This window comes from Thunnus albacares, chromosome 8 (genome assembly GCF_914725855.1).
Source record: "Thunnus albacares chromosome 8, fThuAlb1.1, whole genome shotgun sequence".
In the NCBI taxonomy this organism is placed as follows: domain Eukaryota; kingdom Metazoa; phylum Chordata; class Actinopteri; order Scombriformes; family Scombridae; genus Thunnus; species Thunnus albacares.
Genome location: NC_058113.1, coordinates 11,370,629 through 11,392,856, shown reverse-complemented (window position 1 = coordinate 11,392,856; position 22,228 = coordinate 11,370,629). Strand labels below are relative to the sequence as shown.

Genomic DNA, 22,228 nt, shown 5'->3' with positions numbered 1-22,228 from the left:
CAGAAAAAGATTTTCATACCAGGCAGTTAAGGGGATTAAAGTTAAAAAAAATCAGAAGTCAGAATTGTTGTCAGAACATGTAAGATTGGAGGCAAGTCGGCACATTTCCACCAGTGTTACCATTAAGAAACTAAAACTATACCTAAAGAGTAAGAACAGTTTTGTTAACTGAAACAGAAACAAAGACAAGAGTTGGCAACATGAACTGTTACATGATTGTAAAACCTTTGTTCTGACAATAAAACTTTTAATAGAGTGCTGCTGCGTTCAGCTTTGTGTTTCACCAACCATTTTGTTACAGCTGTTGTCAAGCTTTCAACATTCATAACAAGTTTGTCTCTGTAACTGAAGTCATTCAAGAAGAAACACTGCATTTTAAAATCCCATCTCTACTTGACGATGCACCAGATCAACAAAATCTCACTCACTGGATGTGGACCTCTGCAATACACCCGCAGCTATCTGACCTCTACATTGAGTTACCTGGTTCTCTCCCTTCAGGTTTCTGTGTCTCACACTTTGGAAGTCTTTGTCCCTTTGACCAACAATGTCTAGCTTTCTTGCAACCAACTAATTATAAACAACTCTCAGAAAAAAACGAGATTGAGCTGAACAGATATGTTTCATTCTGCTCAGCTCAGAACAGTAAGACAAACATGTCAGGCAAGATTTTAATTGGACATGCAGACATCTTAAATTACAGTTTACCCTCCAGGCACACTTTTGTAAAAGTGCTTACTGAGCTTAACACTTAATGTTCTGTAGAATGGAGACCTTTACAATTTCCAGGTCACCTGACCCTTTGGTCTATTTTGATTATGGGAGGTAACCTACACATATACCAAGTATTACATTCAAACCAAGAGTTTCTTTCTTTATAGGGTTCAGCCACACAGGAGATATTATATTATTCTATACAAATGGTTACTAAGGACATGCACTGTCTAGATGGTGTTAACGCACATAGTTGAAAAGTAAAGCAACCACGGATGAAGTTACATGAGAACTACAAAAACTAATATTTAAATCTTAGAATATTAATTAAAAATACACAAGCACAAGTCGATGATTCACCAGAATCAAGTTTCAAATTGACTGTTGCTTCAAGTACCTGCAAAAATACTTTGCAAACACTTTGTGAAAGTACAGTTATAGTGGTCACTTTAGTCTTTTGACTGTGGACGTTTTAGTTGAGGGTTTCAAGAGAGGGAGTGCTTATCCATAAAAGCTGCAGCAAGAAAACGCCACTTTATGGCCAAGCAACAAAAACTAAGCCATTATCAACACAGCATTTAATATGTGCTTGTCATAGTAATTGTATAATCACAGCAGCAAAAAGATCACCTAAATGAGGTCATTACTCGTGTATGGCAATACCGGAATAAAAGGCTTTATTAACCTAACTCTCCTTCTCTCCTCTACTATCCTCAGAATATAATTTCAGTACAATAATGAGTGCTCCAACCAGCCATTTTTAGGCACGAGGGATTGAACATAATATAAGTGCAGCGCTGACTTCACAGAGCAAAGAGAATACATAGATCAATGGGGAGACACTCTAATCAGGTCCATCACGGGGATGTCGATTCTTTTTCATGTTAAAAATTCATTGTCGCTTTTGTCGTGTTCCCTTCTGAATTTCTGTCTTAATTAATTAATAGCATTAATAAATTAAAGGCCTCTTTAATCTCTATCAAAGTTTCTATTTATAATTACCCTGGAAGAGAGAAAGAAAAGCAGAGAAAAGGATTGTCTGTCATGATGTTCACCCTCTTATTTATTCCAGCTGAAGTTACACCTGAGTGAGTGAACATATATTCAAAGGGAGGAAGGAAAAACAAGGAAAAACAGAAAATGAAACAACTACAGGTGTTGCTATATGGAAATGAGCATCTTTCAGAACAAGTTGCTGGTGTAGAGGGGTGGGAAAGTTTGTGTTGCATCTGTCTTGACAAAGTTAAACAAAAAGTTAAAAAAAAAAACACAAGGTGCGAAAGATTGTTTTTTCCTTCTTCTTAGTGATTTTTTGTTTTTGGGGAGAATTACTTGTGTAAGAGCAGGCGTTCTCTGTACTCGCATACATTTTGGGCCCTAGGGGCACAGGGAAGATTCTGTCATGGAATTATTATTTTCTGGCACCACACAACATAGTCCCACATTGTGAAGAAATCCACCACTTGGAAAAACAAAAGTGTGACTAATACATAAAGAACAACGTTGCTATTTAGAGGTTTGGACTGGATCAAGAAAAACCCATCAAAATTTGAGCCATTTCCTTTTGTCTCGTAGCAAGAATTAGCAGCGCTTTTCCTCCCTCTCTCTGAATGGCAGGATTACTTCCATCTGAATTCAAAAAGTCTCAGCAAAATGGTTTCTGTATCTGGTTTCTTGTTTAGCAAATTGTTAACCCTATATTTGACACAGCCTAATCAGCAACGGCTATTAGAGGTAAATGTGTTCACAACACCTATACATTTGTTTAAAAAAGCAAATATGACTAAAATCCCAAATATCTGTGTGGTCTATCTACTGATAAGGGAAATAGATCCCAAAAGCTAGAAACCTTAGAACATTCAAACCTGATTCAACAGATGTACAATAGCAGACGACTACAAAATGAATGGAAGACTATGTAATGATTGTGAAGCTTACATCCATATAAACTGTATTATAATATTGGCAATTCTAAGATAAAAACATCTAGATTATTTCACAAACACACTTTACCACATGCCTGAAACATGTCAGTGTTACTGTTAATAACTAATAGGAATGTCAAAGATGTTAGGACTAACACATATGAGTTTGAAGGAAATTGAAATTTGCACATTTGGTGCACATGACTGAACACTAAAAAGCTCTGTTACTTTTAATTCACTGAAGAAATGATGAATTAGATACGCAGTGTTTAAACTGAGAGTGACATTATGAATTTCATTGTATTGAGTGGTTCACGTGACAACGAACATTTACATATATATTCATTTCCCTACATTCTGAATATAAAACGTTAGATAAACATACTGAACATGACAATCATAAACCACAAAAGATTAACTACATTTACATACACAAAACATTCAGTTTTTATTCTTATTCTGGAAAAGACAATATTCCTACTAAGGTGTTTACATGGCTAATGAAAATGAATATTCCACTAATAATCCCATTTACATACAGAGGGTTTTCAGGGTTTCCCTCTGCTCCACTGGGAAACGAAATCACAAAATCTCCGCAGGCAGTGAAGTAAACCAGCGAGGTGAAAAACATTAGTGAGCTGCTGCCTGATATTTATAAGTGATACTGATATGACTAATATTATAAATTTATAGTTACAGGCACATCCAGGACCTAGATTTTCCCATGATGCTTACTACACTGCTGAGTGTTTTTGGTGCATCACACTGAGTTGTTACCGTCAGTCAGGATAATAACTAAACCCCTCCGTCCCCGTTGTGAAGAAGGCGCGCTCTGTTTTTCCAGCCTGCCCTGAACAGCTCTCTGCTCTCCTCTCATTCCTCTCCTCTGTCTGCCTTCATGCTCCAGTATATGTCATTTTGCCTGCTTAGGGGTAAACAGGCAAGAGGGCCATGTGTCGCAAACTGCAGTAAAAACCCCAATTGAGACACATTGAGACACACTGTAAAATAAAGTATAGTAAATTATTGGTTACCTGATTCTGCACTACATTCATGTACAAAGAATGCGCCTAAAACCCAAATAATATCGATATATCTCATTCCTTAATCAAAAAATGCTATCTTCAGAATAAGGCCTAATTCAGAATATGCTGTTTACATGACAAGTATCAAAGTCGGAATATTGTCATATTTGGAATAATAGTGGAATATTACTGAGTGTGTAAATGTAGTCATTGACTCTAAACAGACACCTTCCTGACATTAGCTTTGTTGTGTTTTCTCTCACTGCATAAAACTGCAGCCTCCAACTATCACAGATGCTTGAACCAACATCTCTGTAAACAAACACCTCAATGTAATGTGAGTGGAAATTCGCTCTCTGTTGGTCCTTAACTTAACCTTGAAATGAATAGAAAAAATATACAGTACTGTGCAAAAGTTTAAGGCACTAAAAGTAAAGTGAGAATGCTTACAAAAATATTGCCATAAATAGTTTTCATTTATCAATTAACTTCTTACAAAGTTGAGTAAACAGCAGAAACCTACATGAAATCAACATTTGGTGTGAGCAGCTTTTCCTTTAAAACAGTAGCAGTTCTCCTCGGTACACTTTAACACAGTTTTTCAGGGTAACGTGCAGGTAGGTTGTTGTAACCATCCTCGAGAAAGAATGTTCTTCTGTGGATTTATTATTTAGGCCATCTCAGGTGCTTCTTCATGTAATGCCAGATTGACTCCATGATGTTGAGATCAGGGCACTGTGGGGGCCATACCATACCATCTGTTGCAGGACTCATCATTCTTCTTGTTGCTGAAAATAGTTCTTTATGACTCTAGCTGTATGCTTGGGGTCATTGTCATGTCATTAATAAATTTGGAACAATCCAACACCTCCCTGATGGTATTGCATAATGGATAAGAATCTAAACATCTAGGGTGCCTAAAACTTTTGCACAGTACTGTATATATATTATTTATTTGTATTTATTAATTACTAGATTCTATTATAGCCAAACCCCACATTGCATACAGTGCCACTGACAGATATATGTTCAGTTAACACAGCATTGTACACTATATTAGCACAGGGTTTTCCTTACCCATCTCAATCATTTTCTTCAGGGCAGGTAAGGGAAAAAAATCATCACTGACCACAAACATTATGGAGACAAGGAAATGCTAAGATGCTGAAACAAGTGAAACTGGGGAGAATGAACAGAGTTAATATGCTATTGGTCCAAAGTTTACACTTCTATACAATGTCTATATTGCTTTTATTAATAATCATAAGCAGTAGCTTACCACACCTACAACTGATTTTATCCAGGACAGGAGTTTGTCTAAATCTACATTTGAAGGTTGAAATTACATGATTACTGAACTTAAAATGACAATATTTTATCAGGGCAAATTACAAGCATGTTATCCTTACAGTTATGGACAGTAACTTGCATAACCTGATATGGATAAGCTAACAGCACGTGATATTTGCTGAAGTTTAAAGAAACAGATTATCCTTGTTTTTCATTGCAATTAATACATGACATCTATACACATTAGGCCAATGTGCCAATCCCTTACCACATAATTATACATAGATATGGGGCTGGTTAACATTATTATTATTTATTGCCATTCACTGGAGTCATATTGTGATGATATGAACATACTGTTATCTTATCATTTTACACAGTTTTGTTGTCCAAATTAATAATTGTGTTTGTAATTTAAGTTTTAATGCAAAGCAATGGAAGACAGTTAAGTGAATTGATTTTTTTTATGTGATTTTTCATACTTTTGCCATATCATGGTATATCGGAAAAATATTCCCATTAATACCATGACATGGACTTTAAACCTCACCCAGCTGTAGTGCAATATATTTAAATATTCAAACGAAATAATTCAAATTCGTTTAAAAAATTCCAACAGCTTGTAAAAGCTTATAAAATATTCTTTAATCTAAAGAAAATGTCTAAATTAATGTTCTAGCTTCAGTATGGTACAGTCGTTTGTTATTTAATGGAGATGTGAGTTGAGTTTTGGTGTGCAGACTCTAGTTCAGCCTTTGAGCTGCATATGCCTCACATACTTTGACAGCGGATCGGTTTCGCATACTGAACAGGTGTTAGATGTTTAGCTGCAAGGCCTTATTGCAGTTTGGGTGAACATCAAACCCCCCAACACTCCGAATCAAGGTAAGCAATGACTTTTACTGTGTCATCGGTAGGATTAGAGGAGCGATGGGTCTGTGATTACACACCACCACTCATATTCTCAAACATTTTTTGCACAATAACACTAGTGAACAAGAATTAACAGGCCCAACACCAACACAGACATTTACTATTCATTTTTTTCCGTAACACAGCACAATGATGGAAGCAGTGACAAACTTGAACTCGGTAATCCAGTTTGAATCCCACTGTATGAACTTGATGTAACTCTTGAATAGTTCCCTCCATTTTTCTACCATCACAACTGTAAATGGATCCTGGGAAACCCCTGCACTATTGCTACAACATCACAACAAAATTAAAAGAAAAAATCTTCAATTGGAATAGAGGAAAAGAAGGAAGGAAAAGACAGACACCACCAGTGAGCAAAAAATAATCTAAGTAAATAAATAAAATGCAAAACATCATGTTCTAATGGGCAGACTCAAAGTAGAATATCAAAGTTTAGTTACAAAGAGATTAAAAATAAATGATAAACCACAAACAAATAGAAGATATAGTAAATAATTGAAACAGACTTAATAAAGTATTCTGATTTTATGATTGGATATATTAAAAATCACGTTTAGTTTGTCAGTGTAAATGTCACATTAGAGCACTTTCAGGATGGCTGTGGATAAGCCAATAGCATTTCTTAAGTGTAATTTGTTTAATTCACTAATTAATTCATTAATTCTAGCTCATATAAAACAAAAGTACACTTCCTCCACTTAAGGAATGAGTTGGGCTGATTAGAAAACAAGAGGAATAGCATCAGCTGATAGATGGCTGAAGGGATACGTCGATATACATTGCTGCCTACATTAACTAATCTAAACACAAACTGATGGTATACTTCTGAAAATCTCAAAATTCCCAAATCTCCAATGTAGCTGCAGTTACTTTTTACTTTGCTACTTACTCTGAGATCTAGATGATGGAATCAATTATGTATTTTACAACAGCTGTCAATGAAAGGGCCTGCAACTTAGACTGAATATTCAATTGTTGTTTTAATTACAGTAAAAGCACACTTGTATGACTGACACTGTGACCAACACTGTTATATTTTTGGCAACAAATAAAGCACGTCAACACAATATCATCCCTATCTTTTTAATCCAAATTCAATAGCACTGTAATTATTACCTCTATGAAGCTAGCTTTTGTTGACATTTTGGTGTCGACTAATTGATAGTGATAACTGGTAATATCTAAGGATGCTTTTAAAGTTTTTATTCATGTTTATTCATCTAATTGTGCTACAGTATAGTAAAGGTTCCATGTTATTAGTCATCCCCTTAGACATACAAATACCAAGCATACCTTACAGCGTAATGCACATGTGTTTATGTGTTTTCACATTTAAGACATGGAATAATAAAACTAAATTTATGTGTCAAGGAAAAACAAGTGTGATTATAATTCTCAATGCATCTCCTCTGACAAAGTCTCAACAGCAGCCAAACTTTTCACAGCAGACATTTTGATTTGTCACAGCATGAAAAGCACAATGTTACCCAATAACATTAATGTTGGCTCTGTACCATTTAGGTGTCCCAGCAAGCCATGAGAGTGGGCCAGCATGAAAAACACATAGGCGCTGAACTTCTAAAGTCAAGCGCTGAATTAGATTCCTTGATGGAAGGCAGGTGTCATCAAACGTAAATTTAAAGGCCAATTCATAGCTTCTGCTTGATTGCTGCCATGTTGCTATTCATGTTGCTATGGATAATATGGCCAATAATGGCCAACAGCTGGCGCTTAGCTTTTCACAGTCAGCCAACTTGGCAAACGTTATGTTACTGAAGGCAAATTAGCGTAATAATTTAAAATAGCGTATGCTAATTGAAGACACATGAGCAACATTTAAAAAATGATTAAACCAGCTTACTTCCTAAAGTTATCCGTACAGGTAAAACTTTCACACCTGGTGTCATCATGAGTGTGGCATTGCTCTCTCACTAATGAGAATTTGTGTGTTTGTTCGAGGGTGGGAAATGTGCGCTGCATTGAGGTATGAGGTAATGAGAAATTTGACTTTTACTCATTAATGTTATATGGGGACTGGACTTAAAGAAGTAAACTGCTTCCTAAAAGGGTGGCTTGTCTTATCACACGTGCCCATCCTTTTCCAACATTCGTAAACTGAGGCTGACAATAATTAGGCAATAAAATGAGAGTCTGTTTCAAGGATTAAAGATGAGTTGATTTATCTAAATTGTACTGAGATTTGACAGTGTCACTAAATTTAAAAGTTATTACTTGGCACTGATGTAAAAAGTCTGGCATTGTGACAACACACTGTTATATTAAACTACCAATAACTCTATTTCAGCATATGGAGGAAGATTGACCGCATGTGTGGTCACATATGATATCTGCCGTAACTTGTTGATGTTGTGCCGTTTTGTTCGAATCATACTCAAATTACCAGCATTAAAATGCCCTCTGTTTATACCAAATGGGTGTGAGCCCATATGTTGTGTGTTATACTGAAGATTTGAGGTTGTTCACCTCAACTGTCCAACAGTGATGTCACCAGTATAACAACAGAGCAAAAGACAAGACTGCCAATTTTTCAAGCTTCTGGAAAGTACAAAGTCATAACACTGTCATAAATTTCTCTATAATTGGTCACACACTTGAAACTGCTAAATATTTTGAAGCTTTTTTAACCATATCTGTGGAAGAAGAGTTATATCTGTGAGATCAGTACTTGACAGAGTCAACCAGTGACAAACCTTTCATAAGCCCAACCATGAAAACAGCATTATGCAACAACAGTCTTTTAAGTATCTAGTGATTCAGCTTCTAAAGTATCAACAATGATTCAGCTCTTGAATTATTCCCCTTCATTGCAACTCTTAGCTATACATCCTCCATTGTATTAGCATGCGACCTCAGTCCTCTTTCACTGAAGTTGAGCCACAGAAATGGGCCAGAAGAAATAATTTTGGTACTGTCTTTTTGAGTGCTTCACAGTGAAATGTTGTACCCCACTTTCACCTCTGATGGAGCATGCTTGTGAATACGAGTGGATAATCAGACACTAAGATATCTTTTCAAAAAAACGCTTTTGACAGGTTTAAAAGCTGATGTGTGTATCCACAGTCCTCTATCAGCTCAGACGAGAGATAATCTTCTCATAATACACAGCACACTTATCTATAAAGACTGGGTTTATTTTGAGCAATTTGGTTTGACAAGGAAAATGTGAAACCTTTGTGGCTTTTTTCCTTTGAAATCCAAACACATAATGTTCCTGTAAAGCGGTCTTCATTTGTGAAAGCAAATAGAAAATAGGAAATAGAGCATCCTCAGAGTGTGGCACCTCAGATACTCTCAATCAGACATATAATGTATACTCTTTTTTATGACCAAATAAAAGCATATTTATACATTTTTAGATTTTCTTTCACAAGGCAAGTCAGTGATAATTGGCTTATAGCCTTCACAGTTAAACCATTTTGTAATGTTTGATTGATCTCTTGTTGGTGATAGTATGTTTAATTAAAAAAATCCTTGAATGGTGTAAGTCCTGCAAAAACCTTCAAGAATGATGTGCTTTGAGAAAATGTCAGCATAAGAGGCTATGATATTTCTGTCTCTAGACATGCACTGCCTGCCATAGCGTCTTCTGTTCATCCTAATTATAGTTTACATTTGTGTTCAGTACAATTAGGCTCCACAGCAAAAAATCGTAGAATGTTATCTTAATGAGTATCAATTTTCTTTATTAAATTCAGTTATTGGACATTGCTTGGCTGTATGTGAATCTCTTGTAAAACAAAAATCAAACACAAAGTGAGCCAAATAATTTCTTTAGATAATTCCATTAGAGCCAGATATTCTGTAGACAGATTTAAAAAAAAAAACAAAACACAGAAAAATGTGTTCCTGCAGCACTTTCATGCCAGGCTTTTGTGAGAATGCAGAGATCACACTGAGGAAACAATTGTCTGTTCAATGACTAAATAAACAAGGAGGAATCTTTGGGTTTGATTTTTATGAGGTTTTTTTTTTTTTTGCTACCTCTGTCTCCAGCATGGCGGCTACTGAGCTGACTCATGCATTACTGAAGCCAACACAGCATGCTCACTCAGAAATGTATATATTCAGCTTATAGCTTCTGGGTTATGTGTTTGTTCTTTTTGGAATCCAAACACATGAGATGTTTTTCATGAAAGAAGTAGTTTTTTCAGATTTTTGTTACATTGTACTTTTACGGCTGAGTGAAATGTATCTGTAGTACTGTTGAGAGTATCAATATTGCACTCTTGTTTGGATCTAAATATGTTGAATTTAAAGTCCATTTTGGCTTGATGTGAAAGAACCATATTTGCAAGTTGGTTCCATTTGAAACCAAAACAAATCCAAATGAGAATTTTCTACACTTTTATAAGTGAAATTCAGTCCTGAGGAAACCCAAGTCAGAAAACGGCAGAGACACACCACAATCCTCACATACTACTGCTGGCTTGACACCTCCATTACAAGTATAAGCAGTCTTTGTCAAGTGTACAATAAAGATGAACTTTCTGTCAGAAGTCATCATTGAAGGCTTCCCTCGTTACATCTCTCTGCCTGTCGGCCTTCAAACAGAGCTTTCAAAGTGTACGGCTGCAGAGAGCTTCCTTACCTTGTCCTGAAGTTAGCCGGGTGTGGATGCCCATCATACAAAGATAAAAAGTCATATTCCTCCTCCACAGCGAAAGATTGAAAAACTATATGAATCCTGTTTCCCTCCTCAGCAACAATCACCCAGGTACAGTTCGCTCCATTGGGATATCCATATGGAAACCCAGGGCTTTCTATCGTCCCATTCCTCCCTTTTAAAGTGCCTCCGCAAGTGTGGATAAAACCTGGAAGGAAAGAAAAAAAAAACATCCAGTCATTATCTAATGCACACAGTGAGTGTGTATGACTCTCTCATTTGTGGAAATGGAAAAATTACTAAAATGCCCCTCAACATATGCAACAGAAGGAGTAAATTGTAGGCATCCTTAAAGAACATGTGCTTAATTTCGCCTGGTGCAAGCATCCAAGCAGCAATAAATAACCTGAATGTCTTTAAATGTTTAAATAAGCCTGTAGAGATTCTATTGCAAGTAACATTTTTATTGTAACAACCACATGCACCCTGTAAACTCCAGGTGCAATAATTCTTCAACTGAGGACAAATTGTTTGGAAAATCCACATTGTTCTCAGCTGGCAGGAGGTGTGAGGGAAATCTGGCAACCAGACTAAGAGCCAAGTTTTGTGTTTCCATTTATGTTTTCAGTTCCCCTTCAAATTAAAAAGAGAATAGGCTGCAACACCCACTGCTGTAATAATGGAAAAGAAATGCATAATTGAGGACCACAGTGATGGGTTTCAGTGCTACATCGAACAAAGCACTTGTGTTGCATCATTACTGCCCAATTCTTTCCAGATGGTCAGAAAGCCCCAGAGACAACCACCAAGCAAGGGCTTCCAATTTGATGCCACGAGCCCTTAACACTCTGTTTCACAGCCCACACAAGATACTGTATATCTTCTCACCTCATTCCACAGGCTTGCTGAAAATCAATACCCTTGACATATTAGGTTAAGCATTATACCATCATTGTCAAACCACAATGATCTGAGTGCGTGGATAACCTTCATGGTGTTAATGTAAATGACTGAATGTGCCACAGTTAAGGAACTCTAATGCATGTAGATATGCATACAGATATGTAAACATAATCTGTTTGACTCATGCACAGATATTTATCTCTTTTCTCACACATCACTATTCTTCCACATTTCCACATACAATGTACTCCCACACTTGCATGTACAATGTATGAACATGTGCCCATACACACTGTGTCACAGCACGTAAAAAAAAATGTTTTATTTGAGGCTATCTTGCGTGTTGTCTAATGAAATGCAAACTTAATTAAGATGCATGGTTTACCCCTCACAATTTACTCCCAGTGTAATTAGCTTTTCACACTCTGTAGGTAAAGGATGTTTTGCATAGTGTTGGCCATCCATACACACTGCAGTATGGCAAAAAGGCGAAACACATGGATCACTTGGCAGCTATGCAACTCAAACGGCCCCTAGACAGACAGTATTTTTCCCTATTATATTGTATATACGCCTCCTTATAAACTGATTTGAGCAAACAGTCAAAATGTTAAACTGTGACAAACTGACAATTAATTTCCCCTTGTCAAGCTGTTTCATTTTATTATTTTTGAACAAAGCCTGGCAACAGCTTACATTCCACAAAAAACAACTCTGTTATCAAAAATATGATAATCCACTGGAATATTTTTCCACAATCTTTATATCTCACAACACCCTCAGGATATGATACCCACAGGGGTCCTGACCCAGAGTCAACTGCACAGTATATTGTCCTGATAACTGAACTGTCCCCCCCTGACCAATTCACTCATCCTGTATCAAGTGGCCTGACCCAGATCCAGTTATAGATACAATATACATCATACCCATACAGGTTTATGATGTTGTGTCTGGAGATGAGCGGCTGCTGCTGCTGTAAATACTGTGGGTATAAATTCCCGCCAAGGTTTGTCATATGTCTAAGATACAATTATTTCCACCACCATTGAGCAAACAGGGTAATCATGGTAAATTTGCAGCATTGATGCACTGCCTACAGGGTCAACATGATCCAACCTGTGACATGGTACATTATTGCTGCTTTCAAGTGCTCTCGGGAATATAGTAATTAACAGGGCGGCCCTCTTTAGCAATGCAACAAAGTCATGAGTATGACTGGAAAAATGGGGATTTTTGAAAGATGAGAAACTATGATGTGACAGCATTGCAAAAATGTGATATTTGTTATTACTTGGTGGTTTTGTTCACAGAGTATTGTTGCATGTTTCTATTTTTGCTGATTATTTACCTTAAGTTGTCACACATTCATGAATTTAATGAACTGAAATGGGACCTACTTGTTAGATGTCTGATCCACATCCCCTTTTCATTACAAAGACTCCCCCAAAAGAGCCACAAAGACATTTTCCTAGAGGCTACATTTTGCTTGTGTTCCCAACTAAAAGCAAAAAATACTTTGACAGAGTGTATGTATGACTGATAAAAAGAAACAGAGGAACTAATGAAGAGCACTTGAAGGCATAGTGATCCATACCTACAGTGACTATTCAAAATGGCCTTGAACAAGTTTCTGAGGAAGGCATTTCCATTACTGAAGGTGAGCCCACCTGCAGATACTGTTTTAGTTACAATTTAGACTTAATTCACTTCAGTCAAAGCAATGGGACCAGATAATTACAAGGCCAGAAATGCATAACATTACACCATATGAATACTGATGTTCAGCTTCAGCTTATTATTTATCTTGGAAAGTCATTTTATGATCATAATTATGAATACATTTTGTGAGAATTTAATTTTACCTGGCCATGACCACAGGATAATCCTGTTGCACCACATATCCAACAGTAATAGTGAGAGCAACAAATATATTATATATCACCACAATACTCTGTTAACTTCAATATTGATCTATGATTATTTAAAGGCAAAGTGTAACATTTTTGTACAAACAGTTTTTGTTCAAAGGGGCACAGATTTCACACATAAAGTTCAGTTTACTTGTCATTACGGGCACCACTGAGCCTGTGAAATGTCAGATCTTTTTGTTATGTCTTTTATGGCTCTGGAGGAGCTTTATGAGGTCTGAAAAAATATGACATTTAAAAAAAGCCTCTGTTACAAACTAGAGGTGAGCATGTAGGACATAGAGGGGGACTAATCAAAGATGCTATTGAGCTGCATTATGGGAAATGTAGGATCCAGTTTTTTAGTGCTTGACCCATGCTAGGGACTACAGTGTCAGGAGATCTCTCGGCCTCTGTTGCTTTGATTTTGACCATTTTCTTTTTTAAAATCAGTCTCTTGTGAGTCCTCCAACTTTATTGAAGTGCAACACTAAATCGCCTGAGAACCTGATTTCAATCTTAAAACACAATGATCACTACTAATACTTGATTTTACGTGTGTTAAAGAGAGACTGTTAAAACAGCCAAATAAAAAATATATGAAACCAGACACATGCATGTTTAATTGCTGCTAAATTACCATGAGTGACGTCAAGTAAAGTAGATATAAGTTGTGGTGAAGATACCACACAATTTTGTAACTGTGGCTAACGATGGTAGGAGCAAAAGTCGAAAATGGTTTCGCACTCTGAAAGATGTCTCAGAAATCTCTCTTTCTATTAAATTACAAGGCTGAGCACAAAGGCGTTCTTTAGTGTGAGAGCCATTCTAGTATAACATAAACCTGAAGCAACCCTGTTTGAAGAAATCAACAGAGCACAGAGAGAAACCTTGTTTCAGGCTCAGTAGCAGATTTAGACCAAATTAGACCTCTACAACTTTAGAACGCAAAAGTCAAGCAACATCATTTTTGTTTCAGGCTCTCTCGTATCACTCAAAGTTAATAACTACAGCAAACACAGCACCCTCTATTAGTCCCTGATATATTTCCGTGTTTGTCAAGCATTAGATGACTAATGTTGTGAACTATTCCGAGTAATGCTGTTTGTGTGAACTGCTTAGCAGTGTTTGTGTGGCTGATTGTTCTGATGTCCTGGGGATGACAGAACAGATGCTCATTGCCAAGATATCTATTTCCCCCTTTCTGCCTCTCTCTCCCTCATTCTGCTTCTCATATTTGTGTATTCCTTTCATCCTTCATTATCTCTCTCTCTCTCCCTCTCTCACACCATCTGTGTTTTTCTTTCTCTTTGTATCCCCCCTCAACCTCTTCCTTTCTCACCCTCTCTCCATCTCACTCAACCTTTCCATTCACGGCCTCTTCAGCCAATTGTTCTGTCCTGGCTCTCCACTTTATCCCTCTCTCCCTCCCTGCTCTGCAACTCTTCCTTTCATTTTCTATCTATTGCCCTCCTTGTTTTTTCCCTTTTTTTCTATAAGCTATCTATTATGAATTAGAATCCCCCTTTTCAATGCTGTGAATCATACAGGCTTGTAATATGTTAAGCACGGTCATCTCCATAAAAGCTGTATCTATAAAAAGAACATTGTAAACATTAATCTTGTTACTTCAAAGAAAAACGAAGCGACAACATGTGCTTGCTTGTACAGGAGAGAGGACATGCATTAAATCCATTTACCATTTAGACCTACACTATGTCTTCTTTGAATTCCACTGTCACCGCTTAGTTGCCTTTTCTGACCTCCATCATCACTTCAATTGTAAAACACACTCCCTGGGGTTTTCTAACCCCATGTTAGCACCATGCTGCAACACCGACCATAAATTGTGATGAGAAACCAAATTAACAACCTGCTGTGAATGCACAGTGGGGAAAATGCGGTTCAGAAATATGAATCGGTATCATAACGCACAAGTGGTAGAAACAGGGGCCTCAGCAGGCAGCCAGGCTGGCTGACAGACAGCTCTAGAACGGTCCCAGCTGTTCCTCAAATAGTTACATTTACCTCTGGCCTTTTGGATATACACACAAATACCACATTTTCACCACACCACACCTCTGATGCTCCTAACTGCTTGTTATATTTGCTGAGCAAAATGCAGACAGGAAAATGGCAGTTGTCTCCCATCCTGATGAGACAGTGTGTACATGCATATTTATATGTGTCCTTGGCCTTGGAGAGCTCCTCACTAATGCAAAAGGGCAAACCAAGACTACTGAATGTGATTTTTTTTTTCTGCCCAGTGAATAGAGATTTGGGCAGAATGAACCCGATAATGAACAAGAGTACTGTACCTTGTGTGGATGGAAAATAACATTGATTTTGTAAACAAAATACATTATGCATCACAGAGGGTATCCCATTATTTTCAAGGCCTAGACAAATGTGTTGCCAGATAAATAGGTTATTTTAATAGTTTACTGTTTACTTTAAGCATGGAAGAAAATGAGAGACAAGATTTCAGCTTGGCTTTATCAAATTTAACAATTAAGTTCTTTTTTTTCCCCAGCATGGACTAAGGCATAGATGCCTCCTAAATAACCAATAAGTTTGTTGTCCTCCACCAATGATGCAGATTTGTAGTTGGGCCACAAAGAGAAATGATTACGTGCAGCAGACATAGGCAAGGAGTTGATTACAGGCATCTAAATTGTCATAAGTGACAAACAGATCATTGGGTAATAGATGACTGCTGATGGGTATGAGGGATCACTCGTCCCAATCGATTGTTTTTGAACAAACCTTCATTAAACATGCTCAGAAAATAACTATTCACAGTTTGAACTGCTCTCTTCACAAAGTTGCTTCAGGATCCCTCAGGGCAGATTTAACTGCTAGACAAACTCTTTACTTCCACTGGCAGTGAAACTGTTGAATTCTGATGAAAGATTGCAGGACTTAGTTTGGCAAATTTATTGTCTTCCATTTGTTATATTGTCCTTTAAGGGTACTGAATTTACCTGCTGTCTACTGCGTATGCTATACATATTTGTCTTTTATTGAATGTCTATTTTCCCCCAGTTTATGTAGAAATCTGCATGTCCAAAACAATTTTTACAATTGGGTAATAAAGTTTATCTAATCTAACCAAATCCTGCGGCTTAGAACAATCCCTTAGTGGAGTATTTAAGATATTCAATATATTTGAGACATTCAGTTTACAGACAGTTAAAGAACAGTAGCACCCCCATTTGGCTCCAGTCAGTGTAAACTTTGTAAATGCTTTAAAAGAAGCAACAACACATATTTCCCTCAAAGTAGCATTTAGGTTGTGAACTAAAGATTTCAAAAAGACTTGTGTACAAGGACCATCTGGAAATCAACAGTGATGATTCATTAGCTATAAAAGAGTGATTGTTTTGAGTTTGCTCATTAGTTACATGTCTAAAGATCATTTTGATGTGTGGACAAAAGCAACACCCGGAGGGATTCAGCTGTGGGTGCTCTTTGGAGGAATATTTGACCAAGTCTTTTGGACCCTTTGAAAGGACTACACTTTGAAAGGTCTACAGCATCAAAACAAAACATATGGTGGACGATTGACTAAGTTTAGGCTCGGGGAGGGAGATGGTTAGGGTCAGGGTAAAAATATCAGGGTCAGAGGCAATCAGAGGCAGAGTAGGGGCAGGTCTTCACATAAAGCATTCTGGGTAAGCATGCCCAACAAGGGCATTTAGTCTCTCCCATATCAGGACATTTCAAAAAGTGGATAGGAAGCGCCAGGGACTGAATCACCAACCCTTATAATAGTAAACTCGCCTTACCACCTGAGCTACAGCTGTGTGATGGTACCCACTGCTGACATTATTGCAGTGTGTCCATGTGTCATGCACTGAGCCTATAGGGACCAACAAAGGTAGAAGTGAACCAGTTACTTTCTCTGAGCTCTGATGTACTCATTTATGACACGTTTATGTTTCAAGGCCAATTACAGTTCTTCTCTTTAAAAAGCTGAGCTTTTCACTGATTGCTACTGCTACTGCACAGTCATATAATTCATTAAGTTACCATGTTAATATATATTATTACTACTGTGTTTAAACTCCATTATTATTCTTTATTACTTTAACCAGCACCTGGTATTTAAATAGCAAATACAAATGGTTGTGTGTGTTTTTTTGGGGTTTTTTTTGTGAAAGATAATTATGTGAAGTAGCGACTTCAGCTAAAAAAGCCTTGAAAGTTAACTAAGACATTTAATAAGTAATTTGTAAGATTCAGCCACCATTTCTTACTATAAATATTCTGTATGCCTGATTTCTAATGACAAATGTTGTTTAAGGATGCAAGTATCAGCATATGCATAACCAATCATCACAAAATTTCAAAATATGAACTGCATGACCTCATGCAGTGCATAAATGCTCACAGCAATGTGGTCGAAATGAATATGTGGTTACATGGAAAGCTAAATAATACTAAAATGCTAAATTTCAGACTTTTAAAAAGAAATGAATCTTGCTTTAAACACCACCAGTTGATCTATACATGAATAGTGTTTTGCCTTCACCCTTCATACATCACAGTATCTTTCTTCAAACAAATCCTAAGTCCAATATCCACAAGCCTACTGAGCTATGCACTTTCAAGCTCCTCTTCTTGACTTATTTTTGGCATGCTATTATTTTCACTCCCTGCCTGATACTCAATCTCCCCACGATTGACTGTAGTGTATACTTAGCCAAGGACACCTCTTCTGCCGGACGGTATTTCTTCATTGTTCATAATGATGGGCTATCACAAACAGAGGGGGAGGCAACTGCATCACTACTAGCAATCAAAGTTAAAGTACAAAAAAACCTGCATTGATTTGCACCTGACCTTAAAGGTGAGTCAGCCAATATAGAGATATCCATCAGTGAGGCTTGGTTACAGAGTACTGAGCGGAAAGATGGAGCCCTTACTAAGCAAAACAAAGGTCAATGAACATCCTGGTAGGCTTCCTTTGCTGCAAACTTCCTGTCTTACTGTTGTATCCGTACCCCTTAGAAAACACCACAAATAGAAACAGTAGTGTTATACATAGACACTCCTTTCTGTTGCTGAGTACTGGTTTTATAAAGTCCATTTTTCTAAAGATAGATGAGTGCAGCCATGGGAAATACTCTTTATATGCAGTGTCATGGTTAATAAAGTGATCTGAGCGAAACTGAAACCTCTACAATAGTTAAAATAAAAGTGAATTAAAAGTATAAATTATGTTTCCCTTGAACCTAATAGAAAAGCGGAATGGAGAGAAACAAAACCCCTTTGTTGCTTGTCTGCTGTCATAACTTTACATCATGAATCTTCAGGGTCTGCACCATATCAAGTCAGAGCTACTGCAGCACTTAGGAGTTATATTTAGAGGTAATTTTGTTTTTAGAAATACAAGCACTCTTCTCTCAGATATATGACAAGCTGTACTCTGAGTCTCAGACATAAAATGTGGAGGAAAGAGAAAATAATTTTTCATCAGCACAACCAGGAATACAACAATCATGATTGATAGGGCCAAGACAGCAACCTTAGTAAACAGAAATCTTAAATTGATGTCCCGACGGAGAAAGATTTTATCTGCGTGGCTGTGCTGCACCTTCACAATTCATACTGATAGAATGTGCATAATCACAGTCCCTCACCATGCTTGTCTGCATGCTTGATGAAAGGAAAATGGGCTCCATACAACAGAAACAGAAAAGAGGTTTTCTAGAGAATTACTATTACCTCATGAGTGTGTCACTGCAATTTGGAAAAAGCCTCTGAAATATTCCATTTGGTGGTTTTAAATTGCCAACCACTGAGGTGAAAAATACTAAAATCAAATACACTGCCACTCTGAAACACAGCTGGCACATGCACAAATATGCACACCATTGCACAAGGAAATAACAGAGGTTTTGTGTCTGCTTGGCCAAGAATAATAACTGTCTCCCAATGTAAGGGTGCTGCTGGTGCTTTAGCTACTTCCCAGCAGATACAGTATTTTATGGCTAGACACCAATACCTCCTCAAAGTGCTACTGAGCCATATTGCACCTGATGCCAGGCCACCACTGTGAGAGCTGCTGTACAACACAAAACTGCGAGCCAACAGCACATCTAATAGGACACCTGTCTCACTAGCCTCCAATCTTGTCAATTTCAAGTCAGTTTTATTTGTATAACCCAGTATCACGAATCACAAATTTGCCTCAGGGGGCTTTACATTCTGTAGCCTACAGCAATACAATATCCTCTGTCCTTAGACCCTCGATTTGAATAAGGAAAAACTCCCTTAAAAAACGAAAGAAACCTCAGGAAGAGCAACAGAGGAGGGATCCCTCTCTCAGGATGGATAGACGTGCAATAGAGTTTTTGTGTACAAAATAGAACACAAATTTTAATAAAACAGCATTGAACAGGATAACAAAATTGTAATAGATCTTCCAAACAAACAATCCATACTCCACTTTCCCCAAAAGAGGAAAAGGAGAGAAGCACACAACAAAAATCTATCTTCTAAAGACAACAACAGAGACTGTTTTTCACTTTCCCAGTAAATAATTTCCCATTTCCATCCTATTGACTCAGAAATCATCTCATGAAACTCATCTCACTAGTAGTCACAAATTTATAAACCACTTCATTAACATTTAGCAAGCTGGAGATTCTCCAGAGAGGAGCTCTTCTGCTGTTCTACACCTGCCGACTTGTGTCACCTGTAGGAGAGGAAAATAATGGCAGCTGGAGTTCTGACCTGCAGACTAGACATGTTGAACATGCTTTCTAGAGGGAATGAAAGCAGTACTTTTCTGCAATTTTAACATTTGCACCACCTGCAGGCAGTGAGTCTTAAAGCTGCAGTTTTTGAAACCTTTTGTTGTCTTTGCATGTACAAGTGTTTTTGAGATTTACCATTTGATACTTGAAGTATAAATTAATTGATAAAAATGGAACACCATTGTGTCACACTAATCAGTGTTGTTTATTTAAAATAAAATAATATAAATAAATAAATAAATACAGTTCAGCTTGTTTTGTTCCGGTTTTTGCTTCTGATCATTTTTGTAAATGACTTTATTGCATTTATTTACCTTTCTAAATACTTATGACCCAGGCTTAACTTTAGGATTTGTCAGGTACTTGACCATCAGACAAGTCACTCTACGTGTTGAGTAATAAAAATATTAATTTGTCCAGGATAAACATTTGTTCAATTAACAGATAAATCATTAAACAATCACATTTTCCGATTTTTTGGCTTCTGCATCACCTGTTTGTTTTCCACACAGATAAAAATCTGGTAAATAGCCCCTTCCTTTCCTTTCCAAATAAAGCTTGAGGCTAAAGGACACACAATGACCCTCAGAGAAGTGTGAACTAAACTCTTCCCAATATCCAGCAGAAAATATGCTTAGATTGACAAAAATCAGACTTTTTGCAGGTTTAAAGTATAACATGAAACATCAAGTACAAACACACATCCACACTGAGCAGGTTTTAGAAATGAAAAAACAAAAAAACTAAACAAAAAACAGTTGGGACACTTATTGCCTTTTTGCACAGGAGTAGGGGCTGTTTAATTGTCTGTAGATGTCTGTATCTGCTGTTCTAACCTTCTGCTTCTGTTACTTTCATTGCCTTTAGATGCCACAGGTTGGACTGGAACTGTAGGTCTGAATTCAATGATATTGGCTGGGCCTAGGCTCAGCTTCTGTTGTGACCAAAAGTAGACCTGACTTTTTTTTACTGAGAATGGACAAAGATCGATGAATACCTGCTTTAATAAATGCAGCTCCACAGGCCAGGACGAAAGGCCAATACACTGCAAGGAACCCTAAAATCAGATGATTAGTCAATCAATAATATTTTTCAGTATGAGAGAGATTACATTTTTGCCACTTTTTTAACTTCCAATGGAGCTGATCTGAAAGCATCTCACAGACAATTGAGATTATATTGCATGGTCTACTTGGCTAGATCTATTTTTCAACTGTGAGAAATGTACAGTCCCTTGTGCTGCCTCCTCAACATTGATAGCCAAGTGATGTTGAGAGTCTAACCAGATATTTTTCATGCTATTCTCACCTTTCATTTTAATTGCTGTTAATATATGTTGTGGAATCACAGCAATCTCCACTAAGCAGTAACCTCCTCAATTACCTTCACATCACCCCACTTTGTTTCCTTGACCATGCTTCACCCCTGCTTGCTCTCCTTTCACATATCAAAAACCCAGTCGACAGCCACCGACACAAACAAGAGCATCAGTGCTCACTGCAGAGGAAGATTTGTGAGGGCAGGTGGATATTCCATGGTCACAGGTTATAAAGCAAATAATACTGTGAGTATGGTATATTGTGAATACAATTCTTAACAGTGATAAAAAATATCCAGTGGTATGGATAATATTTTGCTTCTGTGGACACAGGAAATATATGAGGGATCTGTATGCAGCCATTACTGGTTTATTAGTTACATTTTACTTAAAATTATTGGTTTGTGGCATTTACATTCCATCTTACTAACGTTAGTAAACTCATCACTGCATAAAGAAATCCTAACTACAATGTGACAGCAAATATCTCAGTTGTCATGTCAGGTTTTTTTGAGATTTTAACCACAGCATGGATAAAGCCAATAAACTGTATAAATTCAGTGCATGTGCCTTTAGCCAGTTAACAGAGTTTAATCCCCTCCCCCCTGAAAATGGCACCCGAGGTGCAGAAGACAGTCCACCTTGAATCTGTAGCCTTGACTCTAGAAACAGCCTCTCCTCAACCTATTACATTTAATCTCAACAAACGGTGAGCTGTTTTTCTTCCTGAAGACAAGATATTGCCAATCTCTCTCCCCCCAAGAGTACTGCTTATATTAAAACTGATACCTGAGAAAAACGGACTTAATCAGAACAAGC

At 37.2% G+C, this 22,228-nt stretch overlaps 1 protein-coding gene across 5 annotated transcripts in view; it reads right to left on the bottom strand.

Moving 5' to 3' along the window:
- Positions 1-22,228, bottom strand: part of LOC122986830 (CUB and sushi domain-containing protein 3-like) — a 235,381-nt gene that overhangs the window by 209,188 nt on the left and 3,965 nt on the right. For all 5 annotated transcript variants that reach the window (XM_044358248.1, XM_044358249.1, XM_044358251.1 and 2 more), the window contains exon 2: positions 10,500-10,722. In XM_044358248.1, coding sequence (XP_044214183.1) covers positions 10,500-10,722 — 223 coding nt within the window. The remainder of the gene's footprint in view (positions 1-10,499; positions 10,723-22,228) is intronic.